At 42.0% G+C, this 22,886-nt stretch overlaps 1 protein-coding gene across 4 annotated transcripts in view; it reads right to left on the minus strand.

Annotated features, from left to right (window-relative positions):
• Positions 1–2,444: 2,444 nt before the first annotated feature.
• LOC138750531 (microtubule-actin cross-linking factor 1-like) overlaps positions 2,445–22,886 on the minus strand; it is a 48,493-nt gene continuing 28,051 nt past the window's right edge. For 3 of the 4 annotated variants that reach the window (XM_069912619.1, XM_069912618.1, XM_069912620.1), the window contains one exon: positions 15,077–22,446. In XM_069912619.1, coding sequence (XP_069768720.1) covers positions 22,439–22,446 — 8 coding nt within the window. In that variant the 3' untranslated portion in view covers positions 15,077–22,438. Of the gene's footprint in view, positions 9,815–15,076; positions 22,447–22,886 lie in introns of those variants that run through there. The other variant, XR_011349377.1, reaches the window with a different exon arrangement.

Consider the following 22,886-nt stretch of genomic DNA (forward strand, 5'->3'; position numbering starts at 1 on the left):
GAATCTGGTTCGGAGACGGGATTAAGGGGAGAGGGAGAAAAGAGATTCTATTGGAGTGTGGATGTGTGTGTGTGGGGTCACTGTGGGATTTGTCTGAGTGTGTGGATTGAGTGTGTGAGAAGTGGATGTGAGAGGTTTGTGTGGGGTGAGTGTTTGGTAAGTGTGGGGATGTGGGGTGTGTGTGTAAGTGGGAGTGTGTGTGGGAAGTGTGTGTAAGTATGTGGGTATGTGGAGTGTGTGTGGGAATTGTGTGTGGTCTGTGTGTTGTGTGGAGTCAGTGTGGAAGGTGTCTGAGTGTGTGGGAAGTGTGTTTGTGGGTGTGTGTGGTGTGTGTTTGTGAGGGATGTGTGTTTGTGGGGGGTGGATGTGTAGGGAGTGGGGTGTGTGGGGGTGGGTGTGTGTATGGTGTGTTAATGTGGTGTGTGTGTGAGGGATGGGTGGGGGAGGGGTGTGTGTGGGAAGTGTGTTTAGATGTGTGTTTGTGAGAATATGTGTAGGGGGCAGTGTGGGGGTGTCTGAGTGTGTGGATGTGTGGGTGGGGGGTGAGAGTGTGTGGGATGGGTGGAGAGATGGTGTGGAGGGGTGTGTGTATGAGGGGTGTGGGTTACGTGTGGTGTGTGTGAGGGGTGTGTGTGTGGTTGTGAGGGGTGTGTGCTTGTGGGGGGTGGGTGTGTGGGGAGTGCATCATGGGTGTGTTAGTGTGTGTGTGAGGGGTGTGGGTTTGGGGTGTGTGTGGGGGTGTGTATGTGTGATTGGGTGTGTGTGGCAGGGTGAGTGTGTGTGTCAGTGTCTGTGTGGGGCACCAACGTATATAGGACATGGCAAGCATTGCATGCGCCCCCACCCCGCTTGTCAGCGCTGCTTCCATCCCCATACTTGTCAATGATGACGTCATCTTGCACCCCTTGACACATCAGCGATGGCACCAACCTCCCTCCCTCCATCAGCGATGGCACCAGCCCCCTCCCTCCATCAGCGATGGCACGAACCTCCCTCCCTCCATCAGCGATGGCACCACCCCCTCCTTCCATCAGCGATGGCACCAACCTCCCTCCCTCCATCAGCGATGGCACCACCCCCCCTCCCTCCATCAGCGATGGCACCAACCTCTCTCCCTCCATCAGCGATGGCACCAATCCCCCTCCCTCCATCAGCGACGGCACCAACCCCCCTCCCTCCATCAGTGAAGGCACCAACCCCCCTCCCTCCATCAGCGACGGCACCAACCCCCCTCCCTCCATCAGCGACGGCACCACCCCCCTCCCTCCATCAGTGATGGCACCAATGCCCTCACCCACACCTCCCCATGGGTCAGCGACTGCACCAATGCCCTCACTTCCACCATGGGCGCTATTTTGGCGTTTGTGTGTGTGGGGAATTTGGGTAAGTCTCTGATGTTTGGGGATGTGAGTATGGTATGTATGTGTGGTGGGTTAGTGTGTGTGGTGGGTTTGTGTGTGGGGTGGATTTGAGTGTGGGGGTTGTTTGTGTTTGTGTGGGGTTTTTGTGTGTGAGTTTGTCTGTGTTAGGGGTTTTGTGCTTGTGTGGTGTTTATGAGTGGGGTTTGTGTGTGTGTGGGATTTGAATATAGAAGGTGTGTGTGTGGGTATGGGATGTGTGGCTTGTGTGGGGTTTGCATATGGAGGGTTGGTGTGTGTGTGTGTGTGTGTGATATACGTGGAGGGAATGTGTGTGTGTGAGCGCATGAGTGTGGGGGAAATATGTGTGGGGTGGTGTGGGTGCGTGGATTTGCGGGTTTGTGTGTGTGGGGGTTGTATGAGGGAGTGTGTGTGTGGGCGTATTTATGGGGTGTGTGTGTATAGGGGTATGTGGTTCGGGATGTGTGTGTAGGGCCATGTGAGTGGGAGTGCATGTGTGAGGGACTTGTGTGGGAGGGTGTTTGTGCAGGGTCGCATTAGTGCGTGTGCATGGTGGGATTTGTCTGGCAATGTTTGTGTCAAGGGTGTGAAGGGTGTGTGTGCGGAGAAATATGTGTGGCAGTGCATGCGAGGGAGGGAGTGTGTAGGGGGCATGATTGGGAATGGGTTTGTGTGTGGGTTGTGTGTGCAGGGGTGTGAGTGTAGGGGTTGCAAGTGTGGAGGGTGCGAGTGTGTGGATGTGAGTGCAGGGGTCTGTGCAGGGGTGAATATGGAGGGGCGTCCATGCGCTGGGTGTGTATGTGGGGTATGTGTTTGGGGGATGGGTGGAGGTCTATGAATGGGTGTGTGTGCGGTTTGTGTTGGGTTTGTGTGGGACGGGTATGTTATTGTATTTGTGGGGAAGTCTGTTGGGTTATGATTGTGTGGGATGTGTATGTGGGGGTGAGTGAGGGATGTGCATTGGGGCCATGTTTTTGGGGCAGATGTATGGGGTTGTGTGCATGGTGGGATGTGTGTGTGTGGTAAATATTTTGGAGTGGCTGTGTGTGCATGTATTTGTGGGAGTGTATGAATGTTAGGGTATGTTCTAAGGTATGTGTGGTGGTGCATATGGGGGGATGGGAAGTATGTATGTGGATATGGGGTGTGGGTGGGTGTGTGTGGGGGGGACTGTGTGTGTGAGAGGATGTGTGTACTGGTATGTGTGTGGGAGGTTTATCTGTGTAGGGGTTGTATTGTGTGAGTGTGCATGTATGTGTGTGTGTAGCTGGGTGTTGATTTTGTGTTGGTTGTGTGTGGGAGTTGGTCAAGTGTGAAGGTGTGTATGTTTGGGGGTGTGTGTGAGAGGTATATGGGGTGTGGGTGGGTGTGTGTGGGGGGGACTGAGTGTGAGAGGATGTGTGTACGGGTATGTGTGTGGGAGGTTTATCTGTCTAGGGGTTGTATCGGGTGAGTGTGAGTGTGCGTTTATGTGTGGGATGTGTGGCTGGGAGTTGATTTTGTGAGTTGTGTGTGGGAGGTGCTCATGTGTGAAGGTGTGTGTGAGGGGTGTATGTGGGCGGTGTTTCTGGGTTGTGCATTGGGGTATATGTGTAGGTGTGGTGTGTGGGAGAGGGACTGTGGGTGCATTGGGTGTTTGTGGAGTGAGGGTGTGGAAGGTGTGTATGAGTGTCGGAGGGTGTTTGTGTATATCTGTCAGAGGTTGTGTGTGGGGGAGTATGTGTATGGGGGATATGTGTGTGTGTTTGTGTGTGCACAGAGTGTATGTGTGGGAGTTTATGAGCGTGAGGGTGTGTTCCTGGGATGTGTATGTGTGTGTAGGGTGTGCATGTGGGAGGTGTGTGATTGTGGGGGGTGTTAGTCGGGCCTTGTATGTGTGGAGTGTGTGTCTGGGGATGTGTGTTGGGGGTTGTGTGTAGGGTGTGTGTGTGGGAGGTGTGTGATTGTTGGGGTATGTGTCTGGGCTATGTGTCTCGAGTGTGTTGCAGTTTTTTCGGGGGGGGGGATTTAAGTGTTTTTTGTTGTTGTTTGAGGGTTTTTGTTTAAGTTAATTGTGAAAGATTGGGTGCCATTCTGAAAGTTGTAATAAGTAATTTAAGTTTTACAATTGTTAATGTTAAGGGTTTAAATCACCCAATAAAAAGGCAATGTGTGATAGATTATATTAAGAAGCTAAAAGTAGGGATCGTGGCAAGATAGCGTAGAGTCTAGACATGTAATCTCGACCTCTCTGGCCAGATTTTTAAATACCTGTTTTTAAACCTTTGTTTTCAAGTTTAAACTTTTTAAATTTTAGTTTAAAGTATCAAGGAATTATTATGGCCACTAATGGTAAAAAGATTAAACCTCAAGTTCATAAGAATATACATTTTCGAAGTGCTGAGGATCTGGGGCCTAGACGACCTGAAACAGCCCCTGGCTCAATTTCTTCATTGCCTAGACCCCAAAGATTTCCTGTGCGGGCTGAAAAAAAATCTATTGCTACCAAATGAAGGATGGCTGGAATTACCCATTCCCCGGAAGAAGGTGCGTGTTCCCAAGAAGTGGAAAGCCTTTTGATTTCAATGGAGGGAGCACACAGGAAAATGTCTCCATTGTTGGAAATGCATCAGGTCGACATCGATTCAATCCAGTTAAAGAAGTTTTGTGGCATAAAGGTTATAAGTCTACTTTTCGTTACCCTGCAGTGTTGAAGGTGTTTTACGGAGTCTGTCAATTTTGGTTTTTTGAAACTGATTGTGAAGCAATGATTTTTGCTGGCTCATGGCCAGATATAAGAGGACAAAGACATAGTCCAGCATTATCTCCTAAAGAAAAATTTGGTAGCTCTGGAAAAGGAAGAAATGGCAAAAATGGGAAAAAAACAGGAATGGAAAGAGTCCAACTTCTGAAATGGGATTTTCGAGATTGGAGTCTTTTGGGTAAAAAGAATTTTCTTATTCTATTTTTTCTTTTGTTCTTATAATATTTTGATGTTACTGACTGTTTGGCTGGGCAAGGAGAGATTTGGACTTTCTTTACTAGTCATCAGCCACTGGTGGGTGACCCACACCCAATTTTTGTTTAGAGGATTACTACCTTTTGGTAGTTTTTTTGGGGGGGGGGATTTTCTTTTTTTTTCCTTTTTCTTTATTTTTTTATTTTTTTTTATTTTTAATTTTTTTTAGTTTTTAATTTGTGATTTTTTTATTGGAGGGCCTATATACATTAATTTGAGTTTTTATATAAAGATATTATTGGTATTTAGTAATAATAGTAGATATGTCAAAGTTGAGGTTTGCTACTTTTAATGTTCGAGGATTAAATAGTTAGATTAATATACGTGGGTCTTGGCGTATATTAAGAAAATGAAAATTGATATTGCTTTTTTACAAGAAACACATTTGAATGTGAATGAAAGCGTGAAATTAAAAAGGAACTGGGTTGGGCATGTATATTCTTCATTTAATTCTAAGGCTAAAGATGTAGCTATTTTGATACGTAAAAATGTATCTTTTGAATTACAATCAATGGAGAAAAAGGCAGAAAAAATAAAAATTTAAAGAAGCTAAAAGTAGATATTGTATTTTTGCAAAGGACTCATTTGACAGAAAAAGAACATGTGAAGTTGAAGAGAGATTGGTCAGGACATGTAATTTTGTCTACATTAAACTCTAAAACTAGAGGCGTGGTGATATTAGTTAATAAAAAAAAACTTTTTGCTGTGGATTTTTTTTTTGCTAATGTTGGAAGAGTACTGATTGTTAACTGGAAGATTTTTTTCTGAAAGTTGGACTTTAATGTATGTTTATGCACCAAATGAAGATGATCAGACATTTATTTCAGGGACATTTTTAAATTCGAATCAGGCATATGGGAATGTGTTAGTCGGAGTAGATTTTAACTGTTGTTTGGATCCCTTGTTGGACATATCTCCAAAAATTGTTGAAAGAACTAAAATGGCAAAAAGACTGTTTAAGATGATGGAGGATTTAAATTTAGTGGAAATTTGGAGGAATTTAAACCCAACTGAGAAAGATTATTCACTTTATTCAGCTCGGCATAATTCTTTCTCTAGAATAAATGTATTTTTGATTTCTGTGCATTTACAAGGTAGATTTAATTTTGCAGAAGATAAAAGTAGGTTATTCTCATATCCTTCATTAAATGTTTAGGGACTGAATTAACTGAGACAGCTTATCGTTGGAGGTTTAATGAAAAGTTATTGAAGAGACCAGATTTTATTTAGTAGATGAGAGATCAAATTATTTTTTATTTACAAATGAAAGAAAATTCAGTTCAAAGTAAATTTATTTTGTGGGATGCTTTAAAAGCATATTTGAGGGGACAAATTATTAGCTATACAACTAAGAGAGAAAAAAACTATTTATTCGTAAGTTTAAATTTGGAAAAGGAAATCGAAGGCTTGGAGAAAAAATTTAAAAAAAAATATACAGAGGATGAAAAGATAAATTTATCTAAAGTGAAATTACATTATAATTTACAAACGTATAAATATGAGAAAATGATTTTGCAGTCTAAACAATGTTATTATCAATTGGGAGTAAGAGTGCATATGGTTTGGCATGGCAACATAAAACTGAGCAAGTATCAAGGACAATTAATGCTATTAGGAAGAATGGAGAAATTACATAAATGAATACTGATGAATTTTTAAAATTTTATGAAAATTTATATATGTCAGAGGGTTATAAAAAAATGGATCAAATTGATTTATTTTTATCTAGTTTAAATTTGCCAGTGTTGAATGAATTTGAGGTAAAGAATTTAGATATTTTATTTACTGAATTAGAATTGAGAGAAACTTTGCAATCGATGCCTGATCGGAAATCTCCTGGAGAGGATGGATTTAAGGTGGAGTTTTATAAAAAATTTAATGATTTATTATTTCCATTATATAAAGATGTTTTGAAACAAGCAACTAAAATGGATGTATTTCCAGAATCTTTCTCAAAAGCATTGATTACAGTTATACCTAAAAAAAGAAAGGAACTCTTTAAAAGTGTCACCTTACAGACCGATATCATTATTAAATGTTGATTATAGATTGGTGTCAAAAGTTTCAGATAATAGGTTAGTGAATTATTTGCCAAATTTTTTTACGTAACAATCAGGTAGGGTTTGTCAAAGACAATATAGTTAAATTGTCATCAGATAATATAGTTAAATTGATTTCATTAATTAATGCTAAAAACAAGATAATCAACCAACGGATATATCTTTGGATGCTGAGAAGGCATTTGATCGAGTTGAGTGGAAGTTTTTGTTTAAAGTATTGGAAAAATTTAATTTTGTTCCATTTTTTAGGGGTTGGGTTAGGGCTTTATATGCAGAACTTATGACAAGGGTAATAACGAATGGTGAGATTTTAAAATCTTTTAATTTATCTTGTTTTACAAGACAGGGTTTTCCTCTTTCACCTGCTTTACTTGCTTTGGTGACAGAACCTTTAGCTCAGGCTGTTTGACATGATTTTGGTGTTAGAGGACTTAAAGTGAGAGAAAATGAAAATAAAATTAGCTTATTTACACATGATGTTTTTGTATATTTAACTAATCCAAAAACTTCACTAAAATTATCACAGGACTTGTTGAATAAGTATGGTAAATTATTGGGATATGAGATTAATTGGGAAAAGAGTGAGGTTTTACCAATAGCAGAAGAAGATTTTATGGATTGTAGACAAATTACTAAATTTAGATGGTCAAATAAAATTAAATATTTAGGAGTAGTTGTAAATAAAAATGATCATGAATTATTTATTTTGCATTATGTACCTTTATGAAATAAGGTTAAAATTGATTTAGATAAGTGGAAAGATTTATCACTGACCTTAATACGAAGAGTGAATTGCATAAAGATGAACATTTATGCTCGAGTACAATACTTTTTTCAATCTATTCCTTGCATAGTTGGGTTATTCTTATGGAAAGGTAAATTATCGAGGGTTTCTTTCCAAAAATGGACTTGGCATTATAAATTGGGTGGTTTGCAATTACATTGTTTTTATAATTATTATGAGGTGGCACCGATGAAGTTTATTAATTGGTTATTTGATAATGAACAATCTTCTAGGTGGGCAAAGATAAAGATGGCTCAGATTTTGGAAAATAATATTAATCATTTTATTTATAAATGGAATCCTTTATTGTTATAAGAATTTAAATTATCCGTTTTTCGACATACAATGAATATTTGGTAAAATCGCAATTTAATTCTAGATTCTATCGGAATAGTTTCGATAAGATCACCATTATATCAGAATAAATTAATTCCCTTTTCATGATAGAATCCTTACTTAAAAGATTGGGAAATTAAAGGATTAGTGAATGAAATAGATTGTTTTGAAGCAGGGAGGTTTTGTGCATTTAAAAGGTTGGAGGAAAGATATGGTATTGCATCAAATTCTTTGTTTATTACCAACTTTGAGATTATTTAAAGAAGAATTGTGGGAAGGAAATAAATTTACCAGGTCATAAGAAATTTGAATTATTAATTGCAGATAAAGGTGAAAAAGGCTTTATTTCTGATATGTATTGGTTGTTGCAGGAGAAAATGGAAAAAGACAAATGGGAAAGAATTAAATATTATTTTGACATGGGAGGAATGGTCAAAACTGTGTGTTGACGGTGTTACCAAGTTAATTAATGTGAGGTATACTATGGTCAATTAGAATTTTTTGCATCAATTATATTCAACCCCTTAGAAATTGAAGAGATATGGGTTCAGTTTAACAGATTTCTGTTTTAGATGTAGAGAGCAGAAAGTTACTTTTGTACATTCAGTTTGGTCGTGAAAGAAAATTAAGCATTTTTGGGAGGAAATTATAAAATTTTTGAGGGATTTGTTTCAAAGGGATATTTAATGGATCCAAAAATATGTTTGTTGGGTTATGTTAATGTTCCATTTGTTGATTCAAAATGCCTAAACCATATTTGGCTTTGTTAAGATTTGGGTTAGCAGTAGCGAGAAAATGTATAGCTGTCACATGGAAGAATATAAACTTGCAAAGATGGCATAACGGATTTCACTCTTGTCTATATTTAGAAAAATTAACATATAATGTAAGTAATTACTCTTTTTTATTTATATGTGGTGTTTATATTTGAAACACATGGCTATAGAAATTAAATCAATGTTGTAATGTTGGCAGACCAATCAGGGAATATTTGATACATTTCTCTAAAGTTTTGGGGGAGGAGAGGTTGTTTTTTTTTTCTTTATTTTGGTTATTTTTTTCTTTTTTTGGTTTTTATTGTATTAGTAAGGGGGAGGGGATGTAGTTTACAGTTATTTTATGTGTATTTGATTTTCTTTATGTAATTTGAGAATATTAAATAAAATCTTTCAAAGAATCGAGTGTGTATGTGTGTGTGTGTGTGGGGCGTGTGCGTCAGGGTTTGTGTGTGTGGGGGTGTGGTAGGAACTGCCGCTGATCCCCGAGTCCTCCCCACTGCCGCCGCTGATCCCCGACCCCTCCCCACTGCTGCCTGACACATCGATTCCTCCAGACGCTCGAGATTCCAGCCGGCTTCTCTGAGCCGACAGGGTGTCACGGTTGATGTAGTGGTTAGGGCAATGCCTTTACATGGCCAGTGGTCAGGACTGGACCTCAGTTTGAATTCTGCGCTGTCTGTCAGAAAGTTCTCCTCCTCGTTGCTATCAAGTGGCTTCTGTGTTCAATCTTGCCTTTGAAAGTTCTTCTGCATTCAGGACAGGTTGTTCCAGATGGCAGATCAGGCTTGGGTTGGTACGGCCTCTCCTCTCATCTTCTTCTATTTCTGCACATCTGCTGGCTTTGAAGGTTGCTGTTCCCTCTCAGATGATGGTTTGCCAGACCTTTCTGTCCATGGTTCATCCACCCTTTGACAGGTCTTGTTTTTCATCCTGCAGGGTGTCTAGCCACCCTCCTCACCAGGCAAGCCTAGTTGGGGAGCCGGTTTAGTCGCCGACGACTCGACCATGTGACAGGTAGTACTGGGTTACATGGTACCAGTAGCACTCAGGCGAGTGACCTGACACGGATCCTTGTTTACTCTTCACTTCATGCAAAAAGGCTCCCAAGTACTCATGTTGACCATGACTGTGGCCAATATGCCTTTGTTGAAGAGCCTCAGGATCCGTACTTCCATTTCAGTTCATCTAATACTAGAAGGGGTGTCCTATAGTTGTTTCCTTGATGCAGAGTTAAAGGCTTTGGTGTGGGTGATGAATGACGTGTACAAAGGTCAGATCTGTTCACTACATTTTTTTGGAGTTGTCGAATTTTTAGGTGTTGGCAGAAATCTTGCTTGAACTTTGTTGAGATCCTCCAGGACTGGATGTAGAAATACCTGAACATGTTGATTGTGTTTCCAAGTGTGGCTGCCTTATGGTCCTGCTACCAGCTCGACTTCCAGCACAAGTTGTTGTCCTCCCTTCTGCGCTTCACGAATCTACAAGCAACGGAAACAAAAGTCATTCAAGGGAAGAGATGAACAGAGTTGAGGAAGATCACGCGAAGACGACCAATGGTCTTCAGCTCAAAATCATCTTCACTTTTTCGTAAAGATTCAGAGACAATAGAAACCCTTTAATCCCCTATCCCTCTATCCCTCCCCCTTCGTCGACAACTCTTCCTCCCTCTCCCTCCCTCTCCTTCCCCTCTACCTCTCACTCTCTACGAATATCCCTCCCCATCCTCAAAAACTCTCCTTTCCTCTCCCTCTCCTTTTCCCCTCACCCTCTCCCTCTATCACTCCCCTTTCCTCGACAACTCTCTCTCCCTCTACTTTCCTCTCCCTCTCCCCCTCACCCTCTCCCAAAATCCCTCTCCTCGAAAATTTTCCCTCCCTTTCCTCCTCTTTCCCCTCTCCCTCTCCTTCCCCTCTCCCTCTCCTTCTCCTGCCCCCACTCTCTCCCTATATCCCTCCCCCTTCCTCGATAACTCTCCCTCCCTCCCTCTCCTTCCCTTCCCCTCACAATCTCTCTATAACCCTCTGCCTTCCTTGACAACTATCCCTCATTCTCTTTCCCTTCTCCTTCTCCACACCCTCTCCCTCCCTCTCCTTTCCTCTCCCTCTCCTCCTCTTCCCCTCACCCTCTCCCAAAATCCTTATCCCTTCCTCAACAACTCTCCCTCCCTCTCCCTTTCCCCCTCCTTCCCCTCCCTCTCCTTCCCCTCTCCCTCTCCTTCTCCACCTCAACCTCACCCCATTACTCCCCCTTCCTCAAAAACTCTTCCTCACTCTCCTTTCCTCTCCCTCTCCTTTCCCTCTCCTCCTCTTCCCCTCACCCTCAGCCTATATTGCTCCCCCTTCCTCACCAACTCTCCCTCTCTCCTTTCCTCTCCCTCTCCATCTCTTATCGCTCTCCCTCTCCTCTTACCCTCACACTCTTCCCTATATCCTTCCCCATTCCTCGACAAGTCTCCCTCCCTCTCCATCTCCTTCCTCTCTCCCTCTCTTTCTTCTCACCCTCCCACTATCCCTCCCCTTCCTCGACAACTCTCCCTCCCTCCCATTCCTTCCACTCTCCATCTTCTTCTCCTCCCCACTCTCTCCCTATATCCCTCCCCCTTCCTCGATAACTCTCCCTCCCTCCCTCTCCTTCCCTTCCCCTCACAATCTCCCTATAACCCTCTGCCTTCCTTGACAACTATCCCTCATTCTCTTTCCCTTCTCCTTCTCCTTCTCCTCACCCTCTCCCTATATTCCTTACCCTTCCTCGACAACTCTCCCTCCCTCTCCTTTCCTCTCCCTCTCCTCCTCTTCCCCTCACCCTCTCCCAAAATCCTTATCCCTTCCTCAACAACTCTCCCTCCCTCTCCCTTTCCCACTCCTTCCCCTCCCTCTCCTTCCCCTCTCCCTCTCCTTCTCCACCTCACCCTCACCCCATTACTCCCCCTTCCTCGAAAACTCTCCCTCACTCTCCTTTCCTCTCCCTCTCCTTTCCCTCTCCTCCTCTTCCCCTCACCCTCAGCCTATATCGCTCCCCCTTCCTCACCAACTCTCCCTCTCTCCTTTCCTCTCCCTCTCCATCTCTTATCGCTCTCCTTCTCCTCTTACCCTTACACTCTTCCCTATATCCTTCCCCATTCCTCGACAAGTCTCCCTCCCTCTCCATCTCCTTCCTCTCTCCCTCTCTTTCTTCTCACCCTCACACTATCCCTCCCCTTCCTCGACAACTCTCCCTCCCTCTCCCATTCCTTCCACTTTCCATCTTCTTCTCCTCCCCCACTCTCTCCCTATATCCCTCCCCTTCCTCGATAACTCTCCCTCCCTCCCTCTCCTTCCCTTCCACTCACAATCTCCCTATAACCCTCTGCATTCCTTGACAACTATCCTTCATCCTCTTTCCCTTCTCCTTCCCCTCACCCTCTCCCTATATTCTTTACCCTTCCTCGACAACTCTCCCTCCCTCTTCTTTCCTCTTCCTCTCCTTCCCCTATCCATCTACTTCTCCTCTTCCCCACACCCACTCCCCCAATCCCTTCCCTTCTTTGACAACTCTCCCTGCCTCTCCCTCTCCTCTTCCCCTCTAACCCACCCCTTCCTCGACAACTCTACCTCCCACTCCGTTCTTCTCTCTCTCCTTCCCCTCTCTTATGCCCCTCACCCTCTCCCTATATTCCTCCCCCTTCCTTTACAACTCTCCCTCCCTATCCTTTTCTCTCCCTCTCCTTCTCCACTTCCTCTCCTTCTCCTCAAACTCTCCCTGTATCCTTCCCCCCTTCCTCGACATTTCTTCCTCTCTCTTCTTCCCCTTTCCCTCTCCTCCTCTTCCACTTACCCTCTCTCCCTCTATCCCACTGCCTTCCTTGACAACTCTCCCTCCCTCTCCTTCCCCACTCTCTCTTTTTCCTCTTCCCTTCACCCTCTCACTATATCCCTCCCCCTTCCTCGACAACACTCCCTCCCTCTCTTTTCCTCTCCATCTCCTTCCCCTCTCCCTCCTCTTCCCCTCTCCCTCCCCTGAGTGAGGTGCTGGATTTGGGAGGGGGGGAGGTCAAATGCATGGGAAAGACTACAATATATCTTTTCTAGCATTGATGAAGAGAAGGATTTTGAGCTGAGCGCTCTCTGCTCCCTGAAAGAGACAACATGGTGGAGAGGATGGTAAAGAAACATCCAGCCTGCTGGATTTCTTGATTTGGGGCACTGAGTGTAAAAGTTGGTGAGTCAAGTTACAGCTGTATAAAATTTTGGTTTGCCGCATTTGGAATATTACGTAGTGTTCTGGTCCCTGAATTCACGGAAGGATGTCGAAGATCTTGTAGACCTCTATCACGTCTCCTCTAATCCTTCTACACTCCAGCTCTGCGAACCTTGCCTCATGAGAATTGTTTCCCAATCCAGGCAGCATCCTGGTAAATCTCCTCTGTCCCCTCTCCTTCCTATAATGAGGTGACCAGAACTGAACATAATATTCTAAGTGAGTCATACCAAAGATTTATAGATTTGCAACATGACCACTCTACTCCTGAATTCAAACCCCCTATGAAGGAATCACAGCACACCATAATCCTTGTTCACTCTCCTATCAAACTGTGTGGCAACCTTGAGAAATGTGTAGATTTGCAACCCAAGGTTCCTCTGTTCATCCACACTCTTAAGTAACCGACCATTAACTCTGGACTCAGCCTTCTGGTTTGTCCTTCCAAAATGCATCAACTCTCACTTATCTGGATTGAAATCCATCTACCACTTTTCTGCCTAACTCTGCAACCCACCTTCATCATTTTGTAACCTTCAACAGCCTTCATCTCCATCCACAACTCCTCCAAACCAACCTCCGTGACATCCGCAAACTTACTGACCTATCCATCCGCCTCTTCATCCAGGTGACATGAAAATCAAAAAGACTAGGGGTCGCAGAACAGATCCCTGCAGCACCAACCTCCAGGCAGAATACTTTCTTTCCACTACGACTCTCTGCTTTCTTCCGACATGACAGCTTTTATTTCATGCAGGTAATTTTTCGCTCATCTCATGACTCATGACATGTGTGGGGGTGTGTATGTGTGATTGGGTGTGTGTGGCAGGGTGAGTGTGTGTGTCAGTGTCTGTGTGGGGCACCAACGTATATAGGACATGGCAAGCATTGCATGCGCCCCCACCCCGCTTGTCAGCGCTGCTTCCATCCCCATACTTGTCAATGATGACGTCATCTTGCACCCCTTGACACATCAGCGATGGCACCAACCTCCCTCCCTCCATCAGCGATGGCACCAGCCCCCTCCCTCCATCAGCGATGGCACGAACCTCCCTCCCTCCATCAGCGATGGCACCACCCCCTCCTTCCATCAGCGATGGCACCAACCTCCCTCCCTCCATCAGCGATGGCACCACCCCCCCTCCCTCCATCAGCGATGGCACCAACCTCTCTCCCTCCATCAGCGATGGCACCAATCCCCCTCCCTCCATCAGCGACGGCACCAACCCCCCTCCCTCCATCAGTGAAGGCACCAACCCCCCTCCCTCCATCAGCGACGGCACCAACCCCCCTCCCTCCATCAGCGACGGCACCACCCCCCTCCCTCCATCAGTGATGGCACCAATGCCCTCACCCACACCTCCCCATGGGTCAGCGACTGCACCAATGCCCTCACTTCCACCATGGGCGCTATTTTGGCGTTTGTGTGTGTGGGGAATTTGGGTAAGTCTCTGATGTTTGGGGATGTGAGTATGGTATGTATGTGTGGTGGGTTAGTGTGTGTGGTGGGTTTGTGTGTGGGGTGGATTTGAGTGTGGGGGTTGTTTGTGTTTGTGTGGGGTTTTTGTGTGTGAGTTTGTCTGTGTTAGGGGTTTTGTGCTTGTGTGGTGTTTATGAGTGGGGTTTGTGTGTGTGTGGGATTTGAATATAGAAGGTGTGTGTGTGGGTATGGGATGTGTGGCTTGTGTGGGGTTTGCATATGGAGGGTTGGTGTGTGTGTGTGTGTGTGTGATATACGTGGAGGGAATGTGTGTGTGTGAGCGCATGAGTGTGGGGGAAATATGTGTGGGGTGGTGTGGGTGCGTGGATTTGCGGGTTTGTGTGTGTGGGGGTTGTATGAGGGAGTGTGTGTGTGGGCGTATTTATGGGGTGTGTGTGTATAGGGGTATGTGGTTCGGGATGTGTGTGTAGGGCCATGTGAGTGGGAGTGCATGTGTGAGGGACTTGTGTGGGAGGGTGTTTGTGCAGGGTCGCATTAGTGCGTGTGCATGGTGGGATTTGTCTGGCAATGTTTGTGTCAAGGGTGTGAAGGGTGTGTGTGCGGAGAAATATGTGTGGCAGTGCATGCGAGGGAGGGAGTGTGTAGGGGGCATGATTGGGAATGGGTTTGTGTGTGGGTTGTGTGTGCAGGGGTGTGAGTGTAGGGGTTGCAAGTGTGGAGGGTGCGAGTGTGTGGATGTGAGTGCAGGGGTCTGTGCAGGGGTGAATATGGAGGGGCGTCCATGTGCTGGGTGTGTATGTGGGGTATGTGTTTGGGGGATGGGTGGAGGTCTATGAATGGGTGTGTGTGCGGTTTGTGTTGGGTTTGTGTGGGACGGGTATGTTATTGTATTTGTGGGGAAGTCTGTTGGGTTATGATTGTGTGGGATGTGTATGTGGGGGTGAGTGAGGGATGTGCATTGGGGCCATGTTTTTGGGGCAGATGTATGGGGTTGTGTGCATGGTGGGATGTGTGTGTGTGGTAAATATTTTGGAGTGGCTGTGTGTGCATGTATTTGTGGGAGTGTATGAATGTTAGGGTATGTTCTAAGGTATGTGTGGTGGTGCATATGGGGGGATGGGAAGTATGTATGTGGATATGGGGTGTGGGTGGGTGTGTGTGGGGGGGACTGTGTGTGTGAGAGGATGTGTGTACTGGTATGTGTGTGGGAGGTTTATCTGTGTAGGGGTTGTATTGTGTGAGTGTGCATGTATGTGTGTGTGTAGCTGGGTGTTGATTTTGTGTTGGTTGTGTGTGGGAGTTGGTCAAGTGTGAAGGTGTGTATGTTTGGGGGTGTGTGTGAGAGGTATATGGGGTGTGGGTGGGTGTGTGTGGGGGGGACTGAGTGTGAGAGGATGTGTGTACGGGTATGTGTGTGGGAGGTTTATCTGTCTAGGGGTTGTATCGGGTGAGTGTGAGTGTGCGTTTATGTGTGGGATGTGTGGCTGGGAGTTGATTTTGTGAGTTGTGTGTGGGAGGTGCTCATGTGTGAAGGTGTGTGTGAGGGGTGTATGTGGGCGGTGTTTCTGGGTTGTGCATTGGGGTATATGTGTAGGTGTGGTGTGTGGGAGAGGGACTGTGGGTGCATTGGGTGTTTGTGGAGTGAGGGTGTGGAAGGTGTGTATGAGTGTCGGAGGGTGTTTGTGTATATCTGTCAGAGGTTGTGTGTGGGGGAGTATGTGTATGGGGGATATGTGTGTGTGTTTGTGTGTGCACAGAGTGTATGTGTGGGAGTTTATGAGCGTGAGGGTGTGTTCCTGGGATGTGTATGTGTGTGTAGGGTGTGCATGTGGGAGGTGTGTGATTGTGGGGGGTGTTAGTCGGGCCTTGTATGTGTGGAGTGTGTGTCTGGGGATGTGTGTTGGGGGTTGTGTGTAGGGTGTGTGTGTGGGAGGTGTGTGATTGTTGGGGTATGTGTCTGGGCTATGTGTCTCGAGTGTGTTGCAGTTTTTTCGGGGGGGGGGATTTAAGTGTTTTTTGTTGTTGTTTGAGGGTTTTTGTTTAAGTTAATTGTGAAAGATTGGGTGCCATTCTGAAAGTTGTAATAAGTAATTTAAGTTTTACAATTGTTAATGTTAAGGGTTTAAATCACCCAATAAAAAGGCAATGTGTGATAGATTATATTAAGAAGCTAAAAGTAGGGATCGTGGCAAGATAGCGTAGAGTCTAGACATGTAATCTCGACCTCTCTGGCCAGATTTTTAAATACCTGTTTTTAAACCTTTGTTTTCAAGTTTAAACTTTTTAAATTTTAGTTTAAAGTATCAAGGAATTATTATGGCCACTAATGGTAAAAAGATTAAACCTCAAGTTCATAAGAATATACATTTTCGAAGTGCTGAGGATCTGGGGCCTAGACGACCTGAAACAGCCCCTGGCTCAATTTCTTCATTGCCTAGACCCCAAAGATTTCCTGTGCGGGCTGAAAAAAAATCTATTGCTACCAAATGAAGGATGGCTGGAATTACCCATTCCCCGGAAGAAGGTGCGTGTTCCCAAGAAGTGGAAAGCCTTTTGATTTCAATGGAGGGAGCACACAGGAAAATGTCTCCATTGTTGGAAATGCATCAGGTCGACATCGATTCAATCCAGTTAAAGAAGTTTTGTGGCATAAAGGTTATAAGTCTACTTTTCGTTACCCTGCAGTGTTGAAGGTGTTTTACGGAGTCTGTCAATTTTGGTTTTTTGAAACTGATTGTGAAGCAATGATTTTTGCTGGCTCATGGCCAGATATAAGAGGACAAAGACATAGTCCAGCATTATCTCCTAAAGAAAAATTTGGTAGCTCTGGAAAAGGAAGAAATGGCAAAAATGGGAAAAAAACAGGAATGGAAAGAGTCCAACTTCTGAAATGGGATTTTCGAGATTGGAGTCTTTTGGGTAAAAAGAATTTTCTTATTCTATTTTTTCTTTTGTTCTTATAATATTTTGATGTTACTGACTGTTTGGCTGGGCAAGGAGAGATTTGGACTTTCTTTACTAGTCATCAGCCATTGGTGGGTGACCCACACCCAATTTTTGTTTAGAGGATTACTACCTTTTGGTAGTTTTTTTGGGGGGGGGGATTTTCTTTTTTTTTCCTTTTTCTTTATTTTTTTATTTTTTTTTATTTTTAATTTTTTTTAGTTTTTAATTTGTGATTTTTTTATTGGAGGGCCTATATACATTAATTTGAGTTTTTATATAAAGATATTATTGGTATTTAGTAATAATAGTAGATATGTCAAAGTTGAGGTTTGCTACTTTTAATGTTCGAGGATTAAATAGTTAGATTAATATACGTGGGTCTTGGCGTATATTAAGAAAATGAAAATTGATATTGCTTTTTTACAAGAAACACATTTGAATGTGAATGAAAGCGTGAAATTAAAAAGGAACTGGGTTGGGCATGTATATTCTTCATTTAATTCTAAGGCTAAAGATGTAGCTATTTTGATACGTAAAAATGTATCTTTTGAATTACAATCAATGGAGAAAAAGGCAGAAAAAATAAAAATTTAAAGAAGCTAAAAGTAGATATTGTATTTTTGCAAAGGACTCATTTGACAGAAAAAGAACATGTGAAGTTGAAGAGAGATTGGTCAGGACATGTAATTTTGTCTACATTAAACTCTAAAACTAGAGGCGTGGTGATATTAGTTAATAAAAAAAAACTTTTTGCTGTGGATTTTTTTTTTGCTAATGTTGGAAGAGTACTGATTGTTAACTGGAAGATTTTTTTCTGAAAGTTGGACTTTAATGTATGTTTATGCACCAAATGAAGATGATCAGACATTTATTTCAGGGACATTTTTAAATTCGAATCAGGCATATGGGAATGTGTTAGTCGGAGTAGATTTTAACTGTTGTTTGGATCCCTTGTTGGACATATCTCCAAAAATTGTTGAAAGAACTAAAATGGCAAAAAGACTGTTTAAGATGATGGAGGATTTAAATTTAGTGGAAATTTGGAGGAATTTAAACCCAACTGAGAAAGATTATTCACTTTATTCAGCTCGGCATAATTCTTTCTCTAGAATAAATGTATTTTTGATTTCTGTGCATTTACAAGGTAGATTTAATTTTGCAGAAGATAAAAGTAGGTTATTCTCATATCCTTCATTAAATGTTTAGGGACTGAATTAACTGAGACAGCTTATCGTTGGAGGTTTAATGAAAAGTTATTGAAGAGACCAGATTTTATTTAGTAGATGAGAGATCAAATTATTTTTTATTTACAAATGAAAGAAAATTCAGTTCAAAGTAAATTTATTTTGTGGGATGCTTTAAAAGCATATTTGAGGGGACAAATTATTAGCTATACAACTAAGAGAGAAAAAAACTATTTATTCGTAAGTTTAAATTTGGAAAAGGAAATCGAAGGCTTGGAGAAAAAATTTAAAAAAAAATATACAGAGGATGAAAAGATAAATTTATCTAAAGTGAAATTACATTATAATTTACAAACGTATAAATATGAGAAAATGATTTTGCAGTCTAAACAATGTTATTATCAATTGGGAGTAAGAGTGCATATGGTTTGGCATGGCAACATAAAACTGAGCAAGTATCAAGGACAATTAATGCTATTAGGAAGAATGGAGAAATTACATAAATGAATACTGATGAATTTTTAAAATTTTATGAAAATTTATATATGTCAGAGGGTTATAAAAAAATGGATCAAATTGATTTATTTTTATCTAGTTTAAATTTGCCAGTGTTGAATGAATTTGAGGTAAAGAATTTAGATATTTTATTTACTGAATTAGAATTGAGAGAAACTTTGCAATCGATGCCTGATCGGAAATCTCCTGGAGAGGATGGATTTAAGGTGGAGTTTTATAAAAAATTTAATGATTTATTATTTCCATTATATAAAGATGTTTTGAAACAAGCAACTAAAATGGATGTATTTCCAGAATCTTTCTCAAAAGCATTGATTACAGTTATACCTAAAAAAAGAAAGGAACTCTTTAAAAGTGTCACCTTACAGACCGATATCATTATTAAATGTTGATTATAGATTGGTGTCAAAAGTTTCAGATAATAGGTTAGTGAATTATTTGCCAAATTTTTTTACGTAACAATCAGGTAGGGTTTGTCAAAGACAATATAGTTAAATTGTCATCAGATAATATAGTTAAATTGATTTCATTAATTAATGCTAAAAACAAGATAATCAACCAACGGATATATCTTTGGATGCTGAGAAGGCATTTGATCGAGTTGAGTGGAAGTTTTTGTTTAAAGTATTGGAAAAATTTAATTTTGTTCCATTTTTTAGGGGTTGGGTTAGGGCTTTATATGCAGAACTTATGACAAGGGTAATAACGAATGGTGAGATTTTAAAATCTTTTAATTTATCTTGTTTTACAAGACAGGGTTTTCCTCTTTCACCTGCTTTACTTGCTTTGGTGACAGAACCTTTAGCTCAGGCTGTTTGACATGATTTTGGTGTTAGAGGACTTAAAGTGAGAGAAAATGAAAATAAAATTAGCTTATTTACACATGATGTTTTTGTATATTTAACTAATCCAAAAACTTCACTAAAATTATCACAGGACTTGTTGAATAAGTATGGTAAATTATTGGGATATGAGATTAATTGGGAAAAGAGTGAGGTTTTACCAATAGCAGAAGAAGATTTTATGGATTGTAGACAAATTACTAAATTTAGATGGTCAAATAAAATTAAATATTTAGGAGTAGTTGTAAATAAAAATGATCATGAATTATTTATTTTGCATTATGTACCTTTATGAAATAAGGTTAAAATTGATTTAGATAAGTGGAAAGATTTATCACTGACCTTAATACGAAGAGTGAATTGCATAAAGATGAACATTTATGCTCGAGTACAATACTTTTTTCAATCTATTCCTTGCATAGTTGGGTTATTCTTATGGAAAGGTAAATTATCGAGGGTTTCTTTCCAAAAATGGACTTGGCATTATAAATTGGGTGGTTTGCAATTACATTGTTTTTATAATTATTATGAGGTGGCACCGATGAAGTTTATTAATTGGTTATTTGATAATGAACAATCTTCTAGGTGGGCAAAGATAAAGATGGCTCAGATTTTGGAAAATAATATTAATCATTTTATTTATAAATGGAATCCTTTATTGTTATAAGAATTTAAATTATCCGTTTTTCGACATACAATGAATATTTGGTAAAATCGCAATTTAATTCTAGATTCTATCGGAATAGTTTCGATAAGATCACCATTATATCAGAATAAATTAATTCCCTTTTCATGATAGAATCCTTACTTAAAAGATTGGGAAATTAAAGGATTAGTGAATGAAATAGATTGTTTTGAAGCAGGGAGGTTTTGTGCATTTAAAAGGTTGGAGGAAAGATATGGTATTGCATCAAATTCTTTGTTTATTACCAACTTTGAGATTATTTAAAGAAGAATTGTGGGAAGGAAATAAATTTACCAGGTCATAAGAAATTTGAATTATTAATTGCAGATAAAGGTGAAAAAGGCTTTATTTCTGATATGTATTGGTTGTTGCAGGAGAAAATGGAAAAAGACAAATGGGAAAGAATTAAATATTATTTTGACATGGGAGGAATGGTCAAAACTGTGTGTTGACGGTGTTACCAAGTTAATTAATGTGAGGTATACTATGGTCAATTAGAATTTTTTGCATCAATTATATTCAACCCCTTAGAAATTGAAGAGATATGGGTTCAGTTTAACAGATTTCTGTTTTAGATGTAGAGAGCAGAAAGTTACTTTTGTACATTCAGTTTGGTCGTGAAAGAAAATTAAGCATTTTTGGGAGGAAATTATAAAATTTTTGAGGGATTTGTTTCAAAGGGATATTTAATGGATCCAAAAATATGTTTGTTGGGTTATGTTAATGTTCCATTTGTTGATTCAAAATGCCTAAACCATATTTGGCTTTGTTAAGATTTGGGTTAGCAGTAGCGAGAAAATGTATAGCTGTCACATGGAAGAATATAAACTTGCAAAGATGGCATAACGGATTTCACTCTTGTCTATATTTAGAAAAATTAACATATAATGTAAGTAATTACTCTTTTTTATTTATATGTGGTGTTTATATTTGAAACACATGGCTATAGAAATTAAATCAATGTTGTAATGTTGGCAGACCAATCAGGGAATATTTGATACATTTCTCTAAAGTTTTGGGGGAGGAGAGGTTGTTTTTTTTTTCTTTATTTTGGTTATTTTTTTCTTTTTTTGGTTTTTATTGTATTAGTAAGGGGGAGGGGATGTAGTTTACAGTTATTTTATGTGTATTTGATTTTCTTTATGTAATTTGAGAATATTAAATAAAATCTTTCAAAGAATCGAGTGTGTATGTGTGTGTGTGTGTGGGGCGTGTGCGTCAGGGTTTGTGTGTGTGGGGGTGTGGTAGGAACTGCCGCTGATCCCCGAGTCCTCCCCACTGCCGCCGCTGATCCCCGACCCCTCCCCACTGCTGCCTGACACATCGATTCCTCCAGACGCTCGAGATTCCAGCCGGCTTCTCTGAGCCGACAGGGTGTCACGGTTGATGTAGTGGTTAGGGCAATGCCTTTACATGGCCAGTGGTCAGGACTGGACCTCAGTTTGAATTCTGCGCTGTCTGTCAGAAAGTTCTCCTCCTCGTTGCTATCAAGTGGCTTCTGTGTTCAATCTTGCCTTTGAAAGTTCTTCTGCATTCAGGACAGGTTGTTCCAGATGGCAGATCAGGCTTGGGTTGGTACGGCCTCTCCTCTCATCTTCTTCTATTTCTGCACATCTGCTGGCTTTGAAGGTTGCTGTTCCCTCTCAGATGATGGTTTGCCAGACCTTTCTGTCCATGGTTCATCCACCCTTTGACAGGTCTTGTTTTTCATCCTGCAGGGTGTCTAGCCACCCTCCTCACCAGGCAAGCCTAGTTGGGGAGCCGGTTTAGTCGCCGACGACTCGACCATGTGACAGGTAGTACTGGGTTACATGGTACCAGTAGCACTCAGGCGAGTGACCTGACACGGATCCTTGTTTACTCTTCACTTCATGCAAAAAGGCTCCCAAGTACTCATGTTGACCATGACTGTGGCCAATATGCCTTTGTTGAAGAGCCTCAGGATCCGTACTTCCATTTCAGTTCATCTAATACTAGAAGGGGTGTCCTATAGTTGTTTCCTTGATGCAGAGTTAAAGGCTTTGGTGTGGGTGATGAATGACGTGTACAAAGGTCAGATCTGTTCACTACATTTTTTTGGAGTTGTCGAATTTTTAGGTGTTGGCAGAAATCTTGCTTGAACTTTGTTGAGATCCTCCAGGACTGGATGTAGAAATACCTGAACATGTTGATTGTGTTTCCAAGTGTGGCTGCCTTATGGTCCTGCTACCAGCTCGACTTCCAGCACAAGTTGTTGTCCTCCCTTCTGCGCTTCACGAATCTACAAGCAACGGAAACAAAAGTCATTCAAGGGAAGAGATGAACAGAGTTGAGGAAGATCACGCGAAGACGACCAATGGTCTTCAGCTCAAAATCATCTTCACTTTTTCGTAAAGATTCAGAGACAATAGAAACCCTTTAATCCCCTATCCCTCTATCCCTCCCCCTTCGTCGACAACTCTTCCTCCCTCTCCCTCCCTCTCCTTCCCCTCTACCTCTCACTCTCTACGAATATCCCTCCCCATCCTCAAAAACTCTCCTTTCCTCTCCCTCTCCTTTTCCCCTCACCCTCTCCCTCTATCACTCCCCTTTCCTCGACAACTCTCTCTCCCTCTACTTTCCTCTCCCTCTCCCCCTCACCCTCTCCCAAAATCCCTCTCCTCGAAAATTTTCCCTCCCTTTCCTCCTCTTTCCCCTCTCCCTCTCCTTCCCCTCTCCCTC

This window comes from Narcine bancroftii, unplaced genomic scaffold (genome assembly GCF_036971445.1).
Source record: "Narcine bancroftii isolate sNarBan1 unplaced genomic scaffold, sNarBan1.hap1 Scaffold_164, whole genome shotgun sequence".
Classification (NCBI taxonomy): domain Eukaryota; kingdom Metazoa; phylum Chordata; class Chondrichthyes; order Torpediniformes; family Narcinidae; genus Narcine; species Narcine bancroftii.